The 25,648-nt window shown below is 55.8% G+C and overlaps 2 protein-coding genes and 1 pseudogene across 2 annotated transcripts; 2 read left to right on the forward strand and 1 right to left on the reverse strand.

Moving 5' to 3' along the window:
- The first annotated feature begins 1,107 nt into the window (after window positions 1-1,107).
- Window positions 1,108-4,245, forward strand: LOC134432689 (class II histocompatibility antigen, B-L beta chain-like; annotated as a pseudogene).
- Window positions 4,246-19,874: 15,629 nt separating this feature from the next.
- Window positions 19,875-22,285, forward strand: LOC134432690 (uncharacterized). Its single transcript, XM_063181580.1, has 3 exons — window positions 19,875-20,289; window positions 20,539-21,067; window positions 22,236-22,285. Exons 1-3 carry the CDS (start codon window positions 19,912-19,914, stop codon window positions 22,283-22,285), a joined length of 957 nt encoding a protein of 318 aa, XP_063037650.1. The 5' UTR covers window positions 19,875-19,911.
- Window positions 22,286-22,611: 326 nt separating this feature from the next.
- Window positions 22,612-25,155, reverse strand: LOC134432691 (class II histocompatibility antigen, B-L beta chain-like). The gene is made up of 4 exons (XM_063181582.1): window positions 25,126-25,155; window positions 24,487-24,652; window positions 23,891-23,997; window positions 22,612-22,626 (listed from the first exon to the last, which is right to left on the reverse strand). Exons 1-4 carry the CDS (start codon window positions 25,153-25,155, stop codon window positions 22,612-22,614), a joined length of 318 nt encoding a protein of 105 aa, XP_063037652.1.
- Between the last annotated feature and the right edge of the window lie 493 nt (window positions 25,156-25,648).

Below are 25,648 nucleotides of genomic sequence, written 5' to 3' on the forward strand. Positions count from 1 at the left end.
TTTTCTCCCGCCTAAGATTCTTCTCAACTTCTCTTGTGGCCCATCTCCTCTTATCTCATCTCTATCTCTCTTCTCATTCAACTCCAGGAGAATCAGCATTTGTAAGGTTTCCATCATCCAAGAAAAGGGTTAAAATCTCAGGCTCTGCCTGCCCAGAACTCCCATGCTGGCCCTGCCGGGCACCTTCTGTCTGCACCCTTTCTCCTTCTCAGCTGTGCTGCCAGCACAAGAGAGCAAATTTCAAGGTGGAACAGGCACAGGCACCGGCTCTCCCTCTCTCTCTCTCTGGGGGCGCTGCCCGATGCGTCTCAGTGCTCCTCCACCCTTCCATCCTGCAGGGGCCTTCACCTCCCTTCTCTGTCCAAGGCCCGGCTCTCCTCAGCCGGCCGCATGGCTTCCCCTCCCGCACCCAGCCCGCAGCTGGGCAGGGCAGCTCTGAACATTTCACCCACCGGAACCAAGAGAGCTTCCCCTGGGAGTTCTCTGCTTTTAACCCCTTGTGTGCTCAGAGGTGAATCCATGTCCTCAGGGGCCACACAAGGCACCAGTATTCAAATCAGAACACTGATTGGTTTGACCACAGAATCCCAAAAAACTCACTTCCTTTTCAAACCAGGACAGCGGGACAAAGGGATCCGAAAAGAAAATTCTGAATGAGCTCAGTAACCCAAAAATAGGGGCTAAATGTGAAATGAGCGGCTTTGATTGTCCACGATAGCCCGCGCCTCTCCATTCCCGCCCCACCTGCCCAGCGCCCCAAGGTTCCCCCTTCCCAAAAAACCCCCAGCCCGGGGCTGCAGCGTCCCGGAAAGGTCTCAGCCAATGGCGGCGCAGGCAGGAGGCGGCTTAGCCAATGAGTGCTCGGAGCGTTGGATTGCCTCATCGGTTGCCGGGCAGAGCCCGTGGCCGATCGCTGCCCCCAAGCGGCGGCAGCCAATGAGAGCGCGCGGCGCTGCCGAGCCCGCCCTGCTCCGGACTGGCGCTCCCAGCGCAGCGCGGCTGCTTTGGGGCTGCTGCTCCCTGCCCGGCCCCGGCCATGGGGCGAGGGGCGGCAGCTGGGGCCCTGCTGGCGGCACTGGTGGTGCTGGGAGCCCCCCCCCGGCTGCGGGCGCGGAGCTCTCGGGTGAGCGGGGGCGGGAGGCGCTGGGACAGGGGGGGAGAAGGGGGGAGCCCGGAATGGAGGGGGAGGAGGAGGGGACCCCCCAAAGGGAGAGCGGGACGGGCTGAGGGGTGGTGGGAGGGGTGTGAGAGGGTGGGGAAGGGGGGAAAACGGGAGGTGGGCCGCCAAAACTGATCCCGAGGGGGCTGGGTATCGGGGGAATTGTGGTGAAATGGCACCGCAAAAGACATTTGGGAGCGGCCGAAGGTGGGAGGGGAGCGGATGTGAAAGAGGAAATGGTGGAAGGGCGGCAAAGAGGAAGCGGCAGCGCGGGCAGGAGGGTCCCATGGCGGCCATGGGGCACAGCGGGTGTGGCGTGGGGATCCAGGGTGGCCCCCGGAGCGCTGGGGGCGTGCTGGGGGGACAACCCCGGATCTGTGTTCTGCACTCACAGGAGTGTTCCAGGAGATGAGAACGAGAGAACGTATCATTACTTCATTAATGGTACGGAGAAGGTGAGGTTCGTGAGGAGGTACATCTACAACCGGAAGCAGTACATGATGTTCGACAGCGACGTGGGGGTGTTCGTGGGAGACACCCCCTATGGGGAGACACAGGCTCGGTGCTGCAACGGAATCCCGGAAATACTGGAGGATAATCGGGCTGCGGTTGACACGTTCTGCCGGGCCGGCTACGAGCTTGCTGCCCCGTTCCTCACGGGGCACCGAGGTGAGTGCGGGGCAGAGCGTGTCCCCTCGGGCCCTGCCCTGCCAATGACCCTGGAGCCCCTCAAAACGTCTCTGAGAATCAGCCCCGGGCCCTCAGCCCGCCTTCGGAACAACCCCGGGGCCTCCTGTCCCACCCAGTGACCCCCGTGGCTCTCCCAGTCCGTCCCAGTCCATCCCTGGGCCTGCCCGGCGTGTCCATCCCGGTTGTCCGTGTAGCCGGCTCCTTTCAGCCAATGAGAGCGCGTATCTCTGGTGACTCATCGGTTGCCATGCAGAATCCCTGGCGCTCAAATCCCGAGGGCCCCGCGCTGGAGTCGGCCTCCCAGTGCCGCGCACTTCATTCCCAGTTAATTCCAGGGCCACCAAAATCCCTCCGAGTGCATCCTAGTCGCTCTCAGTACTTCCAAAGTCTGTCCCTCCTCTTCTCAAGCTATTCCAAATCCGTTCCAAATTATTTCCCAGTTCATTCTTCGTTCAAGCCCGGACGATCAACATCCGTCCCAGCGCGCCCCACCCTGTCCCATCTCTCTCAGTGCCACCCCAATCGCTCCCAGTCCCTCCCTAGCCCATTCCAGTCCCTTTCCAGCCAAACCCAGCCCTCTCCTCTCTCTCTCCCGGTGTCCCCCAGCGTGTCCATCTCGCTGGTGCCCCCCTCGAGCTCCCAGCCTGGCCCCGGCCGCCTGCTCTGCTCCGTGATGGATTTCTACCCTGCTGCCATCCAGGTGAGGTGGTTCCAGGGCCAGCAGGAGCTCTCGGAGCACGTGGTGGCCACCGACGTGGTCCCCAACGGGGACTGGACCTACCAGCTGCTGGTGCTGCTGGAAACGCCGCCCCGGCGCGGGCTCAGCTACAGCTGCCAGGTGGAGCACGTCAGCCTGGAGCAGCCCCTGAGGCGGCACTGGGGTACGGGGGAGCCCCTGGGGGCGCTGGCAGAGCCGCTGGGCTGTGCTGGGAGCCACTGGGAGGGAGCTGGAGAGAGCCGGGCTGGAAGTGGGAGAGCGGCTGGGGGCTGGGCAAGGGCTGGGCAGGGGTTTGGGGGATGCTGGGGAGGGTGGGATGGGGTTGAAGGGGTCGTGGTGGGCACTGGGAGGGAGTTTGGGGGTGCTGGGTGTGCCTGGGAGGGAGTTTGGGGGCGCTGGGAGCAAAGGGCAGGGGGTTTAGAGGATGCCGGTTGCGACTGGGAGAGACTGGAATGAGCCTGGAGGGGGCGCTCGGAGCGCATTGGTGTGTCGCTGAGAGGTTTTGGGGCTGCTGAGCCCTGCGGACCCCCCAGAGATGCCGTCGGACGCTGCCCGCCTCAAGATATTGATGGGGATTGGGGGCTTCGTCTTGGGCTTCGTCTTCCTGGCGCTGGGGCTCGGCTTCTCCCTGCGCAAGAAGGTCAGGGCGGGTGCCGGGGGTGGCGTCCCCGCCGTGGCGGAGCGTGTGCGCTCCCGCCGGGGCCCCCAGCCCGGTGTCACCCCCTTTTCTCTGCCCACAGAGCTCCTGCGGCGGCCGCAGCCCCTCCCCGTGGACTCGGGCCCGGCCGGGACCCCCCGCTCCGTCCCCGCTCCGCTGATTTTGGGGGGTCCCGTGTCCCCCCAGCCCCGCTGGCGCTCTGCCCCCGCCCAGTGCCTGCTCCCAGTGCTCCCAGTAAAGCTTCCCAGTTGGCCCCGGGGCCGTTTATTGGGGGGCGATGGGGAGGGGTTTGGGGGGGGCGATGGGACGGATTTGGGCAAAGGGAGGGGGACAAAGGGTGGGGGCTGGGCCCGGGGGGAGGGGTCGCTGCCCGCGGATCCCGCAGTGCCCGGTGCGGGACGAGCTCCGTGCCCCGCTCCATCTCCATCCCCCGTGGGAGGATCCGCGCTGGATAATCACGGGTGACCCCCAGGGTCAGAGCCCCCCGTATTGGGAACACTCCTGGCTGGGGGTTCCACATCTTCCTGGCCCCCCCCCGGACACCTCGATGAAGGCCGGGGGATCCCCGCTACTTTTCTTGTTTCTGCTCCTCTCCTCATCTCCCCCTTCTCTTCCCCCGGGTCAATCGCTCCCCGCCCCCGCTCCTCCTCTCCACCCCCCCTGCTCCTCCTCCCGCCTCCTTCCCCTCTTCTCTCTCACATCCCCCGACCCTTCCTCCATGGTTTCTTGAAGGGTCCAGTTCCATCTTTGCTTGGCTACAGCCCTGAGGGCTTTTCCAGCTGACTTCACTACTGCACTCTCAGACTGAGAATGGGGAGTCTTGGTGCTTGGTTTCCTCATTGCAGCTGCCTTTGACAGGGTTTGTTTCTGTCCTCAGCTGATTTTGGCCTCTGCGCTCAGCTCAGCCCTGAGCAGGACCAGCGCAGCTCCATGGTGGGCACTGCTCACTGGATGGCCCCAGAAGTTGTGACCAGATCTCCTTATGGCCCCAAGGTGGACATTGGGCCTTTGGCATTGTGACCATTGGGATGGTGGAAGGAGAACCTCCTTACTTCAGGGAAACGGCGGCCATGGTAAGAGGCAAATTCTGCAGTGGCTGCAGAGGCCTGTGAGCACAGGGGGACCCTGCACTGGGAGCAGCAGCTGGAGGTTTCTATACATGGGAAGGGAATTCCCAAAGGACTCCAGCCTCAACACAGAAGAGTATTCCTCAATCTCCAGCAACAATTTTCTTTGGGATTTATGTTGTTGCAGCTCTTCTGGCTGTGAGGATGACCTGGAAATGTGAAGCAAGTGCGTCAGATCTAATGTTATCTTGCAAGAAAACCCCGAACCACCCCCAAATCCCAGTCCCAAAAGCAAGCTTTCTGCCGGAGTTTCTAAAAGACATTTTGCAAGTTGATCTCCACCCTGATTCTTCTCACTGGGAAACTTGTTGAAAAAATGAAGATGATTGTTTAACATTCCCAAAGTCTAAAGTATTTCTTTCCTAGTCCAAGCTACTTTCTCCGCGTCACCAAGCCTGAGCTTTCAGCAACACAAACCTCCTGTTTCGTGCCTGGCAGTTTCTGGGATGGGGCATCAGGAATGCATTTACTTGAGTGTCAGTGGCACTGCAGAGATGCACTTGATGTAAGAATCCTCTGAAATAACACAGGCAGACCACACTGACTCTGGAAAATGGCCTGTAAAGCTGGTGTCCCCATTTGGAGAAGCAAAATTTCTGATGGAGGTTCCTACTGACAGTGTCAGCCAATGAAACTGGCTCTCAAGGCGAGATCATTTGGATGTTGCAGTGGCTGTGGCAGCCCCAGGGTTTGGGTTTTTTGGCTGGCATAGCAAAATGAGCTTTGAGCAGCATCTGTGGCAGGGAGGAAAGTGCCCCTGGACCTGGGGCTGAGGCCCTGGGGTGGATGTGTGTCGAAGGAAGGAGACCAGGACACCAGATGGTTCATCACAGGTCCAATTTATTGATTGATTCGGCAACTTAAATACAGTGTCTAATGAGTCTCATACATATTGCAAAAGCTGAGCTCAGGATTGGCTATTCAGCTACATGTCAGCCTCGCCTAATCTAGCCTTTAGGCACATTCCTGTGGTTAGCAAACACAGCAACTTCTGTATTCTTCTTATACACAAGGATACCCTAGCCTTGAAGGGGGCCTCTGCTCTAGTTAAGATTTTTTACCAAATTGATTAGGCCGTGTCCGCTTTCCTCAAGCCACTCTTCGACAAAACTCCCCACACTTCCCCCGTTTTGTTCTTGGGCAAGAAGGCTAGACTGCCAGGATCTTTCTATCATTCGGCTGACCATATTTTGAATACAATTAAAGATACAAGGCAAAATAAGCAAAAGCATCAAAATCACACCCAGTATCCCTGTGCTTGGGTTCTTATACTTCACCCAGACCTCTGTTTCCTTAATAGTTTCCTGACTTGATCTCGGGTCATGTTTAACTGCAGGGGGGGCGTCGTCCTCCCCAAAAATACATAAATGATTGATCACATACAAAACCTTAGCCAGGCATGCTTGTGGGTCCTTTAAATCCTGGTGTTTGTCGATATGTTATTTGAGGGTACCATTTGCTCTTTCTACTATCGCCTGTCCGGTGGGGAAATGTGGAACACCTGTCACATGCTTGACAGACCATTGGTTCAAAAACTTTGGGACTCTAGCACTTGTGTAAGCCACACCATTATCCGTTTTGATACCTTTTGGGACTCCCATGACAGCAAAGCAGGTCAATAAGTGCCTGATCACATGTATCGCTTTCTCTCCTCTCTGAGCTGTAGCCCATATGTAATGGCTATATGTATCTATAGTAACATGCACATACTTGAGCCTACCAAATCTAGCTACATGCATGATATCCATTTGCCATTTTTCATTCATTTCTAAACCTTGAGGATTAACTTCGCAGCCCAGACCTATTCCCCCATTTGATAACTGCATATTGGGCATGCCCTGACAATGGCCTTAGCTTCTGATAAGCCCAGATCAAAGTTCCTCGCCATCTCTTTTGCATTTTGATGATATCTACTATGGGCTTCTCTTGCAAATGTATGCTTATCAACAGGACAAGAGTTATCAATGGGTAAGGTAACCAATTTATCTGCACGCTCATTCCCTTCTCCTAGGCCCTTGGACCACTTATGACTCCTGATATGGATTACAGAGTACACTGCACTTCTATCCCGGAGAGCTTTCCTTAATTGAACCAGTAACTCATACAGCCGTTTGTTATTCACTTCCTTAATCGCTGCTCCTTCTATACGTCTGGCTACTCCAGCGACATACAGAGAGTCTGCGACCACATTCAAGGGCTCATGCAGGTTGGACATTGCCCAACTACTGCTAACAACTCTAAGGTTTGTAGGCTGTCTGCAGGGTCTGCTGTAAGAAGTTGATGCTTCCATTGTCCTTTTTCTTGCCAGGTGACAGCAGCACGTCTCAATTTTTTCCCTGCGTCTGTAAAGGCTGTGGTGGCTCCTTCTATGGGGTGCTCTCTTCTCAGCGGCCAAGTGATCCAGTCCCATTCTGTCATCCATTGCAGGACCCTGGGCACTAACTTGCTTGTCTCCACTTTTGCAGATGATGTCAATAATGCTTCCTGTAAGTCCGCTGAATTAACCAGGTACCAGTCCAGCGTTTCTTTTTCCATGGGTAGCCTAATGGTGGCAGGTTCTCGACCGTCCACTTCAGTAACTCTGAGATGGCCTTTTTTGATCAACGCAGCCAATTGTTCAATTTTTGAGAATATTGTTCTTTTATGTTGTAATGATGGTGACAGCCATTCCAATGCCCGTATCTCCCCCGTTTTCTTTTTGCATTGGGAGAGAGCGCCAAGCAAGTGGCAAGGGCTATTCCAAACGGTGAGGTCAATAGGGCAATCTAGTTGTCGACGAGACACATATCCTTGTTGCACACAGTTACTGATTTGCTGCAAGGCAAGATGGTGCTCCTTTGTGAGGCACACGGGGGTAGAGGGATCAGTGCCCTTTAACAAGGGTCATAGGGTTTCTAACAAATGATTTGGTATTCCCACAATGGGTTTTAACCACTGTAAGTCTCCTAGCAACTTCTGAGCATCATGCAAAGTCTTAATGTCCAAGCGCAGTTCTAATTTTTGGGGGACCACTGTTTGGTCCATTAAAGTCCATCCCAAATACTTCCATGGTTTCGTGGTCTGAATTTTCTCTGTGGCAATAACCAGTGCAGACACTGCAAGAGTGTCTCTGATCCTGTCAACCTGCAAAGGGGAAAATGGCTGTTGCTGCGCAAACAAGATATCATCCATGTAATGATATATTACGGTAGCTGGCCACTGCTGACGCAATGGCTATAATGCAGCGTCAACATAAAGCTGGCACAACATAGGGGCATTGCGCATCCCCTGTGGTAGTGACGTCCACTCAAATCTTTTGTCTGGTTCTCCACGATTTATTGCTGGTAGGGTAAAGACGAACCTCTTCATGTCATCGGGATGCAGCCAATAGTGAAAAAACAATCCTTTAAGTCGATGATTAGAAGTGGCCAATCTTGTGGGATCATGGCTGGATTTGGAAGATGTTGCCTTCTATATCAAGGCAGGCGACATGGTTCTGAGGTACAGCTCGACAGCCCACTCTTCAGGGCCGTTCGGGCCAATGACATACGCAGACACCAATGTGGTGGACGGTCAAATGGGGTTTATTACTTCTTCTCCTGGGATCTTATAGTTTTAGGGGTCTCTACGTCAAACGGGGGTTTGTCTTCCTTATCTATGGTTAGTAGGGAATGGAAAAGTACTGGGTAAGGAGTGGAAAGTTACTGGCTTCAGTGGGGCAACATTCCTACTGTTAGTGGGGCTACATTCCTATGTTAATTTCTTATCTATGAGTAACTGAGGGTCTTATCTACGGGGAACAGAGGGTCCTGGCTTTCCGTGACATCGCGACAATCTTCCGCAGCGCCTCTTCCCTAGCTACCACATCTCCCCCCCCGCTTTTCACAAATGAATGATGTAGTCATGTACATAGGTACTGAATGAGGTATAAGGTTGTAACTTGACAAGGGAAAGGGATCTTGGAAAACCTGAGTAAGCTTTTGCCAGACAAGTTTAGAAAATCTTGTGACTGACAGTGTTCTTTGGTTGAATTCCTTGGTTGAATTCACAGCAATTGTCGTCGCCTTACAAACAGGATGCTGGTCCGTTCCAGGCGGCTCTGAACGAATGAGACTAGCTTGTTCAGCTGGCATGGTCCGAAGGTGACTGTTAGAAACAGCATCGCCAATGGACCTATCAGGGCAGAAATCAGAGTGGTTAGCCAAGGTGATTGATTGAACCAGGACTCGTACCAGCCCTGTTGGGCTTCCCTGTCTTTCTGCCTCTGAGCCAGTCGGTTCCGGAGTTCTGCCATGGAGTCTCTCATGACTCCCGTGTGGTCTGCATAGAAACAACACTCCTCTTTCAAGGCGGCACACAGGCCCCCTTGCTGCATGAACAGGAGGTCCAGGCCTCGCCTGTTCTGCAAGACCACTTCTGAGACTGAGGAGACCGACTTCTCTAGATAGGAGATGGATTTCTCGATCCTCTGCAGGTCCTCGTCAATCGTTGCCTGCAGTTGGGACAGTCCTTGGTGCTGGGTCGCTAGGGCTGAGACACCCGTGGCCGTTCCGGCTGCTCCCAGGCCGAGCAGCATTGCGATAGTTATACCTGTCATTATTTCTCTTTTGTGGAGCCGGCTGGGTCCCTCAAGAAGACGGTACATTTCTTCGTCTGAGTGGTACAGGACCCTAGGAACAATCAGAACTTGGACACAGAAGTCGTTAGAGTCATTGAATTTGGGAAGGAACACACAAGGACTCACTCCGGATCGCTGGCAAACCCACATCCCAGATGCGGATGGGACTGCCCACTTATTGTTTTTCCTGTTAGGCTTGACTACTTTGGTGCAGATGTTGCCTCTCCGTTTAGCTAGAGTTGCATTGCCAAAGCATCTGCCTCGGCCTGTGACTTGACTCAGAGTGATTCCTTTGCGAGGGGTGTCCCATCTGCATTGGTGAGGGGCGTCGGCTGAGGAATAACTGAAGGGAGTGTTTAAAGCGACTCCTTCGTAAAAGGGGGGTTTGACATCGTAACAAAGCCAGCAGGATTCGGTTAGGTTAGGGTTGGATTCGTTCAGGGATACAAAGGTAGCCTCTAACATACGAAGGATTGGGTCCGAGTCTGACTCGGTTAAGTGGCTCATCTGAAAGGTTTCCGCTTGACCGGTCGGGACATTGCTGACCCCTGTGGGTAAGGTTTTGGGGTAGGTTATGTTTCTCCCTTTCGGCACGCTTTTAATCGCTTTGTTGGGTCCGACTGCTCGGGGTGCTGATGGCTGGAGCCTGATAATTTGCACGTTCACCCTCTCTTTTGACCCTCGAAGGACTACTGTCCACGTTCTGCCTGTGGCCCAGCTAGGGTGATCTGGCTGCAAGACCGTCATGTTGTAATCAGTGCATGCCCGAAATCTAGGGATTTTATGTTGGTTTCGATGGAAGTTTCCGTGAAAGAAGAAGGGTGTTTTGCAGCCGCTGGGTGCCCAGGTGAACTGTAAGAATTTGTCTGGCTCTTGTGGGTCCCACCCAGGCCCCGACGGTCTGGCATCTGTAACTATGGTTTCGCAGCCCCAGTGCCCACAATATCCCCACCCTGGGTGACTGCAGTAGCTTTTCCCAGGGTTTGAAGCTGGGCACCAGTAGGATAGGTACGACTGCGTGACGTGTGGGGAATAGGGGTTTACCCTTGGCTGTCCTGGAAACACGTCGGTGATGCGGAGCACGAAGGATGGGGTGTTCGGTGTGGTGATTTCTCTGAGTGCTTTGCCACTACTAAGGTGTCGCATGACCCACCTGAAGGGCCGATGGGGGTAGTGGTCTGGGCTGGCTTGCCCTCTGGCGACAAGCCCCAACAGCAAAATCACACAGAAACACCCTTGGTGGTTGGGTCTCACCCGTACGGGTCTCTCGGGTGCTGCCTGACGGCTTGGTGGTCTGTCGCTTTCGTCTGGAACCGGGATGTACGTGTCACGAGGACGTCCCACGAGCAGGTCCTGTAAACAAAGACTCGCAATTCTCGCCAGTATCATTCTGCTCGCTATGAAGGTCCGGTTTAATCGACTTAAGTGGACACCACCTGATTTTGCCGTCCTTTTTGACAGCCGCGTACCCTCTCCCTGTGAGCATCAGCCTCCAACCCCGTTCCCATTCACCTAGCTCGTTTCTGATTACCACCTGTGGGCCCTCTTCTAGCGTTCAAGTGGTCCAGTGTTTTTGGACGGGACTGTTTGTTTCATCTCCCCTCGGGAATTGATTCAGTGCCAGCAGAGCGGTTGCCAGCATACGTGCCTGATCTCCTGGGGGAATGGCATTGGCAAAGCCCTCTGCTTTTGCCAACATTTCTAGCTTGGTTTTCAGGGTCTGGTTTGCTCTCTCAACTATGGCCTGCCCAGTACAGTTATATGGGATGCCTTGCACTAACGTGATGCCCCATTTCGCGGCAAATTCCTGTACTTGTTTAGAGGTGAAATTGGAGCCGTTGTCCGTTTTGATCTGCTTGGGAATACCAAGCCAAGCCATGACTGTCAGCCAGTGCTGAATTGTGTTTTTGGAGTTAGTTTTGGGGTGCTGTGTGGCTATGATCGTCCCGCTATAAGTGTCTACTGTCACTAAAAGCCATGCTCGGGGCTTCATCAGTTCGCACCAGGTGAAGTCCGACTGCCAGATTTCTGAGGGCTCGAGACCTCTCGGGTTGACTCCGTACGTCCATAGGGGTGACTTCTGGCAGTAAGGGCAGGTGGCTACCACATGTTTTGCGTCCGCTGTCGAGATTTCGCATGTCTTCACCAGTGCTTTGACTCCGATGTGGAGCGACTCGTGCAGTTGACGAGCTTTTTGCAAGGTCCAAACGCCTTTCGCTGCAGCGTCCGCTTTGTCGTTGCCGATCTGGAAGTAACCTTTGACTGGGTCATGGCTGTTGATGTGGATGACTGACACGGTGCCCTGTCGCGAGGAAAGTGCTTCTTCCAGCATTAGGGCTGCTGCTGATGTTGACACTCCTGATCCTGCCATGGCTAGGCAAAGCCTTGCCACGAATATAGAGTCCGTTACGATGTTGAGGTGTTCATCTTGGAAGAGTCCGCACGCCAAAACCACTGCTGCTGCCTCCAGTTGTTGCACCGACAGTGTGGGGTCACACGCTTTGACGCAATGCCATTGCTCTCCTGCCTGCCACACTGCTGCTGCGGTTGAAGTTGTGGAGGAAGCATCTCTGAAGACCATTGGTCCTGGCTGCGGTCTGTCCTTGACCTTTGGCGGCATGTCCATGTCGACTACAGTCAGCAGCTGAGTCCAGGGTGGCTTGGAGGAGTAGGAGACTTCTCCTCCGAAGCCGGAGAGGGCAAGGGCCAGGTACTCCGATATTGTGGCTGGCTCCGCGGTCGCATGCGAAACGGAAGGTGGATGCTTGTCGGCTCTGTCCCTAGGTGTTTCAAGGCGAGTCTCCTGCCTTTCATGATGAGGCTGGCGATGCATTCGATTCCTGGGGAAAATGCACGAGCGGGTCTTCCGAGGACCACCCATTGGATCGGTCGGGCCATTTCAGAAGGTCCTTGGGCCAGTGCTCCCACTCCCCCCTTCGGTGTAAAGTGGACGTACAAGTCCAGTGGCATGGCTGGGTTCCACCTGGCAAGTATGCCAGTGGACATCTGGTTTTCGATGAAGTCGAGGGAGCTCGTTGCTTGCGGCATCAGCTCCTTGGGTTCCCAGGGATTCTTTCCTTTCAGGAGGTCGTACAGAGGGTCCATGACCTCGGGAGGAATCAGGACGATGTTGCGAAGCCACTGCAGCGATCCCACCAGGCGTTGCACGTCGTGGAGCGTCTCGACGTCTCGGTTGACCTTCATCTCGGGGGGTGTCATGTAGGAGCTTGTGATCCCCACTCCCAGGAAGGTCACGCAGGGTCCTCTCTTGATCTTTGTGCTTGCGATCTCGAAGCCGTTGGCCTGAAGGGTTTCCGTGATTGTGGACACCAGGTGATCCACTTGGCTTGTCGATGGTGCTGCGACCAGGATATCGTCCATGTACTGGATGATGGTTGCGGTGGGGTTGGAGTGTCGGACTGGCATCAGTGCTTTGTCCACGGTGACCTGGCATATGGTCAGGCTGTCGACCAGGCCTTGGGGAAGCACTCTCCATTGGAAGCGAAGGTTGGGCCGCTCGCTGTTCCAAAACGCCACAGAAAAGGCGAATCGTTCTCTGTCCTCAGGGTGCAGGGGTATTGAAAAGAAACAGTCTTTGATGTCCAGTACTGCGCACGGCTGCCCTGTGGGGATGGCTGAGTTTGCGGGTAGCAGTGTCTGGACTGGACCCAGGGTCCGGATCGTCTTGTTCACCTCTCTCAGGTCGTGGACGAGACGATAGCCTTGTCCGGACCTCTTGGGGATCACGAATACAGGGGTGTTCCATGGGCTGGTGGAGGGTTCTATGTGACCTTTTTGCAGTTCGCGGTCAACCAGTTCCAGCAAGGCTGCCACTCGAGGCTCTGTCAGAGACCACTGCTCAACCCATACAGGGTCTGATGATTTCCAAGTCAATTTGATTGGCAGCGGGGGGTGTACGGCAGTGGCCCTCAGGATAAATTTGTAATCCGAAATCCTAGCATGAAAAGGACATCCCGTTTCTCCGGGGCCGGGATGCTTGGAGTGAGGGTGCTGCCAGGGAAAGTTGTGCCAGCTGGGGACAGCTCGCTGAGTTGCTGCCCTTCCCTGGAAGCCTGGGCTAACGCGGTCGTCCTGCCATTCCTGCTTAAATACAGTCCGCCCCGCCCCATCAAAAATCATGCGGCTTATTTGCGTAATATCAAAAGTGAGCAGATCGTTATTGCTAGAAATGTCGTCCTCAAGAGTGGGTACTACAGCTGAGTTGATCCCTATTTCTGAAATCGCTTTGGCTTCTTTTGGGTTAACTGGGGTATATGCCCTTTGATTGTTCCCCCCGCGCTCCGGCAACCCCCCCCGGGAAAGCGTGCATGGGGGCTGCCGGTGCCCGGTCCCCACAGGCTGCTTTTATTTTTCCCCAATCAGTGAGTTTGTGTTGCGATTGTTTCCCGATATTGTTTAAAGCTTTATTCGGTTTCGCTCGAAACCACATTAATTCTGCTCTCTCGGTTTCCGAGTCCCAGCCGGACTCGGTCAGCTCTTCCGAGCTGTCTGAGCAGCTGTTACTTGACTCTGAGCCGGAAGCTGACTGCCGGTACACTTCCGGCGCTCCATGCCGTTTTGTGCGGCTTCGACCCCGCTCCTCCCTTCGGGGGTGGTGCCGCTCCCTCCCCCTGGGGTCCCCCCGCCTCCTGCCGGGGGAGGTCCTTGCCCTATAAGGACCTAATTTGAATAGAGCGCTCTGGTTGGTCTTACGCTCCTCCGCAGGGGCCGCCCCATCTCCCTGCTCGCCCGCGCATGCGATGTTAAGCAGGCTGACTCCGTTTCTGCCCCCCGCCTCCTCCCTTCCGCCCTCGCCATGTGGTTCGGCGCCATTTTTAAACGCACGTGGCGGGGGCGAGTTTTTACCGATCCTGGCGGGGTCCGACAATCCGGCCTCGTTCCGCGCCTCCTCCGCGAGTCCCAGCCAGAAGCATCGCGCGCGCTGCTCTGCTTCTTGCGCCGGACCGGTGACTGGCAGGGAAGAGACGGATAGAGAAACCGCGGTTTTGTCGGACGGTTCCGCAGGGGAGCTAGGACCCGGCGGGCTCCGCGGGAAGGTCGGGGGGTCCCCTGGGGGTTCCGGGGGGTCTCCTGGGGGCTCTGCGGGGTCTGGGCTCGGGCTCGGGAAGGGGTGGAACGCGCCCGGCCCTCGCATATTCCCGCCTTCAATCCGATCGCTCTCAGAGGCGGTCTGCATCGCGGCCCCCACCCCCGGCTTTGGTGTAGCTAATAAACGTATACGCGTGGCTTCCTGCGTCTCCTGTTCTTCTAACGTCTTGCGTAGGGCCTCTTCTACTTTCCCCCATGCTTTGAGGTTTTTACCACTGCCTGCAGACTTAGAGTCCTCTGCTGAGGTGGCAGTGCACTTCTCCCGCGCTTCCCAATATAATATATTTACCGGACGTTCGATCGTCCCCAGCTCTAGGAGCCTTGCAATAGCAAGATTAGAATTCCTGAGCTCACCTTTAATTCCCCATTGTTCATGAGCCTGACTTACGACCTTCGCTGTGGATTCCATGGTCCACACTGGTCCGGAGGCATCCCCCCCTACTGTGGTCAGACCTGCTGCCACAGCCGCCGTCCTCTTTCCAGGAGAATCCCCGTTCCCCAGGCGCAGATCGGCTCCCGGGTACCGGCACCAAAATGTTGCATTCTGGATCAAGGCAGGCGACCTGGTTCTGAGGTACAGCACGGCGGCCCACTCTCCAGGGCCGCTCGGGCCAATGACACACACAGACATCAATATGATGAACGGTCAAAAGGCGTTTATTACTTCTTCTCATGGGGTCTTATAGTTTTAGGGGTCTCTACGTCAAAAGGGGGTTTGTCCTTCCTATCTATTGTTAGTAGGGAATGGAAAAGTACTGGGTAAGGAATGGAAAGTTACTGCTATTCGGTTAAGGGAGGCTACATTCCTATGTTAATTTCTTATCTATGAGTAACAGAGGGTCTTATCTACGAGGAACAGAGGGTCCTGCCATTCTAACATTGCGACTTCTTCTGCAGCGCCTTTCCCTGACTCCCACAAGGAGCCACGGTTTTGGGCAGCTATTGTAGCAAAATTAGAGCAGGCGGTCGACTCTGGGGAAACTCAATTATCTGTCATGGCATACTGGGTGGGCAGAGTGTTAACCTCACTCTGACCGCCCGGGAAACTGAAGGAAAGTCCATCGCGTTAAAGTTTGGTCCCCAGTTCTCCTAGTTGTTGTGTTCCTATCCCTCATTCCTCACCCTCTTCCCTCAGGCAGGAGCCCCTGGGAGGGATTCTTAAGGCCAACAAGAAGCAGGGGGTTCACCTTGCCCCTGCTCCCTCTCGACCGGCTCAGCCACCTCCTCTGAAGAGTCCTGGCCAGTTTCTTCGGAGCCCTCCTCCCTATCCCTCTGCCCCTCTCCCTAACTCCCCAGTTGCCACTCCTAAGTTTGTCAGATTCGATGAACTGGCTCAAGATGGCTCACAGGGAGCACAAAATGGCGGAGACCTCATGGTTTTTCCCGCCACGACCCCTTCTCCCTCCCACAATCCTTCCCTTGATCCATCCCCTTGTCCTGTATCCCCTCCCTCCATTCCTCCCCCTGCTCCTCTCCCTGCTCTGCCCATGGCTCCGCGTCCCGCAAACTCCTCCCTAAACCCTACTCCCTATTCCACCCCGCCTCCGAACTCCACCCCAGAGGTGGAGAAAACCAACTTGCCAGGCACAAGCCAGTGCCCCTCCTAAGTGCCAAGCCCCGCCTCAGCCTCCCTCCTTTCCGGTTCCCACGCTCCTCCTTCCGGTTCCCACGCTCCTCCTTCCGGTTCCCACGCTTTGTGTTCGGGAAGGGGGTGGTGGATGCCCGGAAGCCAGGACAAGCACCTTTATTGGAAGCTTTATATACCGCCTCAGCGGGGAGGGGAGTTCTCAGGCCCAATGGGTGCCACATGTACAGGCCCAGATCAAGGAACTGTGCAAGGCCCAGAGGGAGCTCTTCCAGGAATCGGAGTATTTCCGGGGTCTCCTTCGCTCAGTCCTTGCTCCAGAAGACCTGGGGCTGGCGGACCTGAAGGCTCTCTTCTCTAGCCTTTTGGGGCCCATGGAGTTTAGGGTCTGGGCGGCAGAATGGGGGAGGGAGATTGTGGAGGTTCTCCCAGTGCTCTGGGGAAGCCAGGCCATATCTCACGATGTAGACGGCTTGGTACTATCCACGGACCATCTGGTGGGCACTGGGGCTTGGGCAAGCAGGGCGATGCAGGCAAAGGTTTTGTTCTCTGCTCAGCTATTGGAAACCTGCAAGGCCACAGAGCGTGCTTTTTACAAGCTCCCCTCTGCCACATCACAGCTAGAAGTGGAAGAGGTGAAGCAGGGCACACAGGAGCCTTATCTCGTGTTTGTTGATAGACTGTATTGGTTTGTAGGGGCTCAGGGTCTGGGAGAGCGGGAGAGAGAGAGGATGTTATGAGGCTGATGGCCTACCTGAATGCCAATGTGGCATGCAGGGGGGCCATCCGATCTCTCCCCCTGAGCCCTCGACCTACAGTCGAACAAATGATAGAAGTCTGTGCGAGGAAGGTTCCCCTTCAGGATCCGAAGATGTGCCCCAAGAGAACATCAGTGGCTTTTGCAGAGTTTCCATTCATCGAATGCCCTGAAGCCGAAGCTGCTGCTGCGAACGGACGTTTAACACCAGGTTCCAGCAGGAGGACGATGGCAACCCATCCTTGTCGTCTCTGTGTCAAGATGGGGCACTGGATGCTGCAATGTCCCCTGCGGCACAGGTTTCTTGAGTTCAGAAAAAAGGATGGGGAGGGAGGTAGCGAACAAAAAAACTAACTTATGAGCGCAGCCCCTCCCTGCGCCAGGACAAAAATAAGGCGGGCCAATTAACATCCAGCGGGGAGGGAGGAGTAAAGGGAGAGCCGCCATACACGCTACCGGATTTGACTTTTCTATTATCGGATTTGGCATTTAGCACCTGTGAGTTGTAGCCTAAACCTGTTCTTACCACCTTGTCTCTGCTTCCCCTTACAGGCTGCAGCTAACTAGGGAAATCTATCTTCCCAACAGCGATTTTCAGCTGGTGTCTGCCGATCTGCAACATCTCGGTCTCTGGAGGAAATTAGGACGGTGCAGGTGGACCATTGTTGGTGATACAAAGCACACACCGCGTTACCTTCACATCGTCCTGGGGCTGGTTACTACAGACCGGGACCATTGCGTGGTGGGGCTGTACTGTGTCCGACCCCCACTCTTCCTCCCCAAAGGTCAGATTATTGCCCAGGCCATTCCAGTGCCAGAGGAGACGCACTGGCAAAGATCATCCAAGATACATCGCCTCCAACTGTGGCCTGGGCACAGGTAGTGGGGAGGGAGAAACCCCAACTAACTTGTCAACTTTCTTTAGGGGGAGATCGAAAAATAGTGAGGGATCTGTGGGACACAGGGGCAGATGTGACGATCATTCCCTCTCGGGAGTGACTGTCACATTGGGGCTGGCAAAACGCGGCTGGAACCATCCAAGATGTAGGGGGTCTCCAATTGGCCAAGCAATCAAGGAGCATTGTACAAATTATGGGACCAGACGGGCAATTGGCTTCTGTGCGCCCGTTCGTATTAGATTACACCGAGCCTCTCTGGGGGAGAGACCTTTTAGCCCAGTGGGGAGCCAAAATTGACCTTCCCAAGGCTCCCCAGGTTTTTCGGGCAGTGGCCACTGAAGAGTGCCGGACCTGGAAGCTGGAATGGCAGACTGATGAACCAGTACAGGTCTTGCAGTGGCCACTAAACAAACAAAAATTGAAGGCGCTCAACGAGCTTGTTCAGGAGCAGTTACTTAAGGGCAGTATCGTGGAGACTATGTCTCCCTGGAATTCTCCAGTTTTTGTGATCAAGAAGCCCAATAAACATAAGTGGCGGCTCCTGACCAACCTTGGCCAATTAACGAAAAAATAGCAGACATGGGGTCTCTCCAACCACGGATGCCCTCCCCGGCAATGGTCCCCCGAAACTGGAATTTGGCTGTTGTTGACATCAAAGATTGTTTCTTCCAAATTCCCCTACACCCTGACGATGCCCCGCGTTTTGTGTTCACAGTTCCTTCCATCAACTGTGAGTCCCCAGACAAGCGCTACCACTGGCGGGTCCTTCCGCAAGGAATGAAGAACTCTCCAGTGATCTGCCAGTGGTATGTTGTTTCTCTGCTGTCCCCCATTTTTGCAGCCCTCGGGGATGCCGTCACGATTCATCATTATATGGACGACATCCTCGTGTGTGCGCCCGACGATAGTCTCCTTGCCCGTGCGCTTGACCTGACAACCAATGTGTTGGTTGCTGCAGGGTTCAAGCTCCAGCAGAACAAGATTCAACGGATGCCACCTTGGAGGTACCTGGGCCTTGAAATTACCAAGTGGACCATTGTGCTGCAGAAATTGGCGATAAGGACTAAGGTCCAGATCATTGTGGATGTCCATCAACTGTGTGGGTCTTTAAATTGGGTGAGACCCTGGCTGGGCATTTCTACCGAGGACCTGGCCCCCCCTTTTCAATTTGTTGAAAGGGGGAGAGGGGCTTAGTTCCCCTAGGACTCTCATCCTAGAGGCTCAGGTAGCTCTGGAGAAGATCCAAAAGGCTATTTCGGCCAGGCAGGCCCACCGTTATCACCCGGGCTTGCCATTCAAATTCATAATACTGGGAAAATTGCCACACCTCCATGGCATTATCCACCAGTGGGACAGGACGCTGAAGGACCAAGGCTGGGGAGATAAGCTCTTATTCATAGAGTGGGTCTTTCTCAGCCACCATCGGTCCAAAAGAATGACAAGGCCACAGGAGCTGGTAGCCAAACTGATCCTCAAAGCAATATCGAGGATCAGGGAGTTGGCAGGATGCGATTTCGAATGCATTTACATACCAATTGAATTGGAGTCAGGCCAACTAAAAATGAAGACCTTCAATGAACTGCTGCAAACTAATGAGAACCTTCAGTTTGTGTTGGACAGTTACACTGGGTGTATTGCAGTAAATCGGCCGGCCCACAAATTGTTTAATTCGGAGTTTAAATTATCACTCAAAAAGGTTCAAAGTAAGGAGCCTCTAGGTGCCGTGACAGTTTTTACAGAGGCGTCGGGAGCATCCCACAAAGTCAGTTATGACTTGGAAGGATCCTCAGACTCAGCAGTGGGAGACAGATGTTGCTATCGTGGAGGGTTCTCCACAAATTGCTGAGTTAGACGCAGTCATCAGGGCATTCCAGAGGTTCCAGGGACCTTTCAATTTGGTAACAGATTCTGCGTATGTCGCCGGTGTAGTGTCCAGAGCTCAATCAGAAGTTCTGCAGGAGGTCTCAAACCAAAAATTATTTGAACTACTTACGAGGCTCATCGATTTAGTCTCCTACCGCGAGCATCCGTTCTTTATAATGCATGTGAGATCGCATACTGACCTGCCTGGGTTCATTGCTGAGGGCAACCATCATGCCGATTCCCTGGCCACGGCTGCAGTCACGGTGGGCCCACTCCCAGACGTGTTCGGCCAGGCTAAGATCAGCCACCAGCTCTTCCATCAGAACGCACCTGGCCTGGTCCGGCAATTCCATCTGACCCAAGACCAGGCCAAGGTGATCGTGGCCACATGTCCCCAATGCCAGCGAGACCAGATGCCCACCATTGCCTTGGGGGCTAATCCCCAGGGCTTGGCAAGCTGTGAGGTGTGGCAGATGGACATGACACACATCCCTTCTTTTGGTAGATTGTGTTACGTCCATGTCTCAGTGGATACCTTCTCTGGAGCTATCTATGCCTCTGCCCACACAGGGGAGAAGGCCGCGGATGTCCAGGAGCATCTGCTTCTGGCGTTCGCTGTCTTGGGCATCCCTAGGGCCATCAAAACTGACAATGGCCCAGTGTATATGTCCAAGGAACTGCGGAGCTTCCTGCAGCAATGGGGAACGGAACATAAGACCGGCATCCCCTATTCCCCAACAGCCCAAGCCATGGTGGAGAGGGCCTACCAGAGCCTGAAGAAGATCTTAGATTGGCAGCAAGTGGCTGTGAAGGTGGAGACCCCCCACATCCGGTTGTCAAGAGCACTTTACACCCTCAACTTCCTCAATTGCTCTTTTGACAACCCCAACCCTCCTGTGGTCCAGCACTTCGGCAGTCACCAGCAGCTGCAGCCTAAAGCCAGGCCGCCGGTCCTTATCAAGGATCCGGAGACCTGGCGGACGGAGGGGCCATTTGACCTGGTGACCTGGGGGAGAGAATACGCTTGCGTGTCCACTCCCTCAGGCCCCCACTGGATACCCTCAAAATGGGTCAGGCCCTTCGTCCCGAAGCAGGGGACGCAGAAAGGGGCTGTGCCACAGGTCCAGGTAGTGTGTTGGCGGCGGCGGAGGAAACCCTCCACTATAACATCTTCCTTTTTCTCTGAACTTTCTCCCATTCCTGAAGCAGAGCCCTCTTCTCCCTCTTCTCCTTCTCCTTCCGATTTTCCATTAGTTTATGAGTCTCAACCCTCATCTCATGTTTCCTCCCCGTCTTCTTCAGATTTAAGTTGGTTGTTTGGGGCAAAACCATCAGAGTGATTTCCTTATACTTTCACCATTTCTCTTTTGTTTTAGTACATCTCCCTGATGGCCCCCGCATCGTCACCAACGGCTCCCAACCCGGGCATTCTACTGCTACTGCTGTCAACCTACGGACTCCTGCTGCCATCTTCGAAACCGTGGGTCATCCCCCAGCCAAAGGTCAATGTCTGGCGTGCCTTGGCTCAGTCTTTAGGACAAGACCACATTTGCCTCGACACCAGCGCAGTAGAGGACCCGATGTCGTCTTGTCTTGTGGGGATCCCTTTCGCTCCAGGCGAGTTTCCCCCTGCCTTTCAGTCAGCCTTTTCCCCTATTTTGGCCCGGAGCCTTAATATCCTCCCCAGTTTTGATTCTAGTAACGCCTGGAGCGACGGAGTGTTTAGGCTGGATCCTTTAGCCTCCGAGCCCACAGAATTACATCTTCTCGGTTCTGCCAACTCCTCTATCTGTTTTCAGTTCGATTATACTTTAGCTCCTATAAAGAAGGGCGTGGAGGTGGTCCAGCAAACTAAAAAAGAATATCAAGCGAATCAGTGGTGCAGAGCCGTATTAAAGATCAGCGGTCCCACTACCACTGGACAGATCCCTTATGCCCTTCCTAGGGGAGCGTTTTTGATTTGTGGCGACCAAGCGTGGGCAGGCTTCCCCTCTGGTCTGATCAGAGGGCTGTGCACTTTTGGCAGAGTGACGCTGTTTACCCCCAACATCACCCAAATTGTCAATTGTCATCTCCTCCGCTGCACCCTCAGTTGCTTTGCTCCAGTGGTCAGAGGGGTCAGGCTGGAGAGAGGCTTGGCTGATGATAAAAATGGGTGCTGCCCAAAGGATACAAAGGAAAGAAATGAACTGTTACTTTGCAAAGTGAAGTTCCTCACAGGGTCTGTTGCAACAGGACAAAGGGAAATGGTTTGAAACTCAGGAAGGGAAGCAGGCTCAGATTAGATCTAAGGAAGAATTTTTTAACCAGGAGAGTGGGAAAACACTGACAGAAGGTGCCCAAAGATGTGGGAGGTGCCTCCTCCCTGGAACCATCCAAGCTCTGGTCAGGCAGGGCTCTGGGCCCCCTGAGCTGCTTGCAGATGTCCCTGCTCGCTGTAGGGCACCAGGCCCAGATGAGCTCCAAAGGAGCCTGCCAAGCCACAGCAGGCGAGGATTCTGTTTGCTCTGCGTGTGGAACGCAGCCAGACTGGAGACTGTCGGAGGGGGTCCCACAAGAAAACCCCTCCCTGGCGCTGCTGCTTCCCCTGCAGCCCCTGGCCCTCAGCTGCAGCAGCTCCTGGGCAGCCCAGCGCCGCTCCTCGTCCGGCTCCAGGCTGCACTCGAGGCAGTCCCGCAGCAGAGCCGACAGGCGCCGGGGCTCCTGCAGCTGCGGGGTCCCGTTCTGCCGGATCAGAGCGCGAGCCTGCAGGGAAAGCAAACTCAGCGCTCTGCCAGCTCCCTTCACACCCACACGGGCTCACATCCACCCCAGGGCCTCAGCCCCAGCTCCAGGGGCACTTTCCTCCCTGCCACAGATGCTGCTCAGAGCTCATTTTGCTATGCCAGCCAAAAACCCCAAACCCTGGGGCTGCCACAGCCAATGCAACATCCAAATGATCTCGCCTTGAGAGCCAGTTTCATTGGCTAACTGTCAGTAGGAACCTCCATCAGAAATTTTGCTTCTCCAAATGGGGACACCAGCTTTACAGGCCATTTTCCAGAGTCAGTGTGGTCTGCCTGTGTTATTTCAGAGGATTCTTACATCAAGTGCATCTTTGCAGTGCCACTGACACTCAAGTAAATGCATTCCTTATGCCCCATCCCAGAAACTGCAAGGCAAGAAACAGGAGGTTTGTGATGCTGAAAGCTCAGGCTTGGTGACAGGGAGAAAGTAGCTTGGACTAGGAAAGAAAGACGTTAGACTTTGGGAATGTTAAACAATCATCATCATTTTTTCAACAAGTTTCCCAGTGAGAAGAATCAGGGGGGAAATCATCTCACAAAACTCTTTTAGAAACTGCTGCAGAAATCTTGTTGGGTTTGGGGGCGGGATGTGGGGTTGATGTGGGGTTTTCTTGCAAGGTAACATTAGACCTGATGCACTTGCTTCACATTTTCAGGTCATCCTCACAGCCAGATGAGCTGCAACAACATAAATCCCAAAGCAAATTGTTGCTGGAGACTGAGGAATATTCTTGTGTGTGGAGGCTGTAGTCCTCTGGGAATTCCCTTCCCATGTGCAGAAACCTCCAGCTGCTGCTCCCAATGCAGGGTCCCCCTGTGCTCACAGGCTTCTGCAGCCACTGCAGAATTTGCCTCTTACCATGGCCGCTGTTCCCCTGAAGTAAGGAGGTTCTCCTTCCACCATCTCGATGGTCACAGTGCCAAAGGCCCAGATGTCCACCTTGGGGCCATAAGGAGATCTGGTCACAACTTCTGGGGCCATCCAGTGAGCAGTGCCCACCATGGAGCTGCGCTGGTCCTGCTCAGGGCTGAGCTGAGCGCAGAGGCCAAAATCAGCTGAGGACAGAAACAAACCCTGTCAAAGGCAGCTGGAATGAGGAAACCAAGCACCAAGACTCCCCACTCTCAGTCTGAGAGTGCAGTTGTGAAGTCAGCTGGAAAAGCCCTCAGGGCTGTAGCCAAGGAAAGGAATGATGGAACTGGACCCTTCAAGAAACCATTGAGGAAGGGTCAGGGGATGTGAGAGAGAAGAGGGGAAGAAGGCGGGAGGAGGAGCGGGGAGGGGGGGGAGCGATTGACCCGGGTGAAGAGAAGGGGGAGATGAGGAGAGGAGCAGAAACCGGAAAAGTAGCGGGGACACCCGGCCTTCATCGAGGTGTCCAGGGGGGGCCAGGAAGATGTGGAACCCCCAGCCAGGAGTGTTCCCAACACGGGGGGCTCCGACCCTGGGGGTCACCCGGGATTATCCAGCATGGATCCTCCCACGGGGGATGGAGATGGAGCGGCGCACGGAGCTCGTCCCGCACCGGGCACTGCGGGATCCGCGGGCAGCGACCCCTCCCCCCGGGCCCAGCCCCCACCCTTTGTCCCCCTCCCTTTGCCCAAATCCGTCCCATCGCCCCCCCAAAACCCCTCCCCATCGCCCCCCAATAAACGGGCCCGGGCCCAACTGGGAAGCTTTACTGGGAGCACTGGGAGCAGGCACTGGGCGGGGGCACAGCGCCAGCGTGGCTGGGGGGACACGGGACCCCCCCAAAATCAGCGGAGCAGGGATGGAGCGGGGGGTCCCGGCCGGGCCCGAGCCCACGGAGAGGGGCTGCGGCCGCCGCCGGCTCAGGAGCTCTGTGGGCAGAGAAAAGGGGGTGACACCGGGCTGGGGGCCCCGGCGGGAGCGCACACGCTCCGCCAGGGCGGGGACGCCACCCCCGGCACCCGCCCTGACCTTCTTGCGCAGGGAGAAGCCGAGCCCCAGCGCCAGGAAGACCGAGCCCAAGACGAAGCCCCCAATCCCCATCAATATCTTGATGCGGGCGGGGTCCGACGGCATCTCTGGGGGGTCCGCAGGGCTCAGCAGCCCCAAAACCTCTCACCGACACCCCGAGCCCCTCCCAGAGCCCTCCCTGTGGCCCCCAGCCCAGCCAGGAACTACTGAAACCTCCCCCCAGTCCCTTCCCAGCCCCTCCAGGACGCACCAAGACCCCTCCCAGTCTCTTCCCCGCACAACCAACCTCAACCCAACCCCTGCTTTGCCATTCGCGATCTCCTTCCAGCCCGTCCAGGCTCACTCAAATTCCCTCAATTTACACCCAGCACCCCCAAACTCCCTCCCAGGCACACCCAGCACCCCCAAACTCCCAGTGCCCACCAGCACCCCCACAACCCCATCTGACCCTCCCCAGCATCCCCCAAACCCCTTCCCAGCCCTTGCCCAGCTCCCAGCCCCTCTCCCACTTCCAGCCCGGCTCTCTCCAGCTCCGTCCCAGTGGCTCCCAGCACAGCCCAGTGGCTCTGCCAGCGCCCCCAGGGGCTCCCCCGTACCCCAGTGCCGCCTCAGGGGCTGCTCCAGGCTGACGTGCTCCACCTGGCAGCTGTAGCTGAGCCCGCGCCGGGGCGGCGTTTCCAGCAGCACCAGCAGCAGGTAGGTCCAGTCCCCGTTGGGGAGCACGTTGGTGGCCACCACGTGCTCCGAGAGCTCCTGCTGGCCCTGGAACCACCTCACCTGGATGGCAGCAGGGTAGAAATCCATCACGGAGCAGAGCAGGCGGCCGGGGCCCGGGCTGGGAGCTCGAGGGGGGCACCAGCGAGATGGACACGCTGGGGGGCACTGGGAGAGAGAGAGGAGAGGGCTGGGTTTGGCTGAAAGGGACTGGAATGGGCTGGAAGGGACTGGGAACGACTGGGGTGGCACTGAGAGAGATGGGACAGGGTGGGGCGCGCTGGGACAGATGTTGGATGTCCGGGCTTGAACGGAGAATGAACTGGGAATTAATTTTGAATGGATTTGGAATAGCTTGAGAAGAGGAGGGAGGGACTTTGGAAGTACTGAGAGTGACTAGGATGGCACTCAGAGGGATTTTGGTGGCCCTGGAATTAACTGGGAATGAAGTGCGCGGCACTGGGAGGCCGAGTCCAGCGCGGGCCCTCGGGATTTCAGCGCCAGGGACTCTGCATGGCAACCGATGAGTCACCAGAGAGACGCGCTCTCATTGGCTGAAAGGAGCCGGCTACACGGACAACCTACACGGGATGGACACGCCGGGCAGGCCCAGGGATGGACTGGGACGGACTGGGAGAGCCACGGGGGTCACTGGGTGGGACAGGAGGCCCCGGGGTTGTTCCGAAGGCGGGCTGAGGGCCCTGGACCTGATGGTGAGGTACCTCCACCAGTGGCTCACGGCCAATGAGTCTGCTGGGCACAGGCTGGACAAGGCCCTTCTGGAGCTGACCCAGGAAAACCCCTGTGACGTGCTGATCACCTTCTTCCGCTGGGCCCCATCGTGTGACAGGTAGGGCAGCCTCACGTGCCTTGAGGGCCTAGGCTTCACGGGGCCGTCACCCTGTAGAGCCTGTCCCTGCTGACTGCCAGACAGGCGGGCAGTTCCAGGATCCTCTGGCTCCTCTGTTTTCCAGTGCTGCCATGTCAGCTCCTGAGCCTGGTGCCACGCTCCCTCCCTGCCCCTCCGGGCCTGTACCCACGTGG

Source organism: Melospiza melodia, assembly GCF_035770615.1.
Source record: "Melospiza melodia melodia isolate bMelMel2 chromosome 7 unlocalized genomic scaffold, bMelMel2.pri SUPER_7_unloc_1, whole genome shotgun sequence".
Taxonomy (NCBI): Eukaryota; Metazoa; Chordata; class Aves; order Passeriformes; family Passerellidae; genus Melospiza; species Melospiza melodia.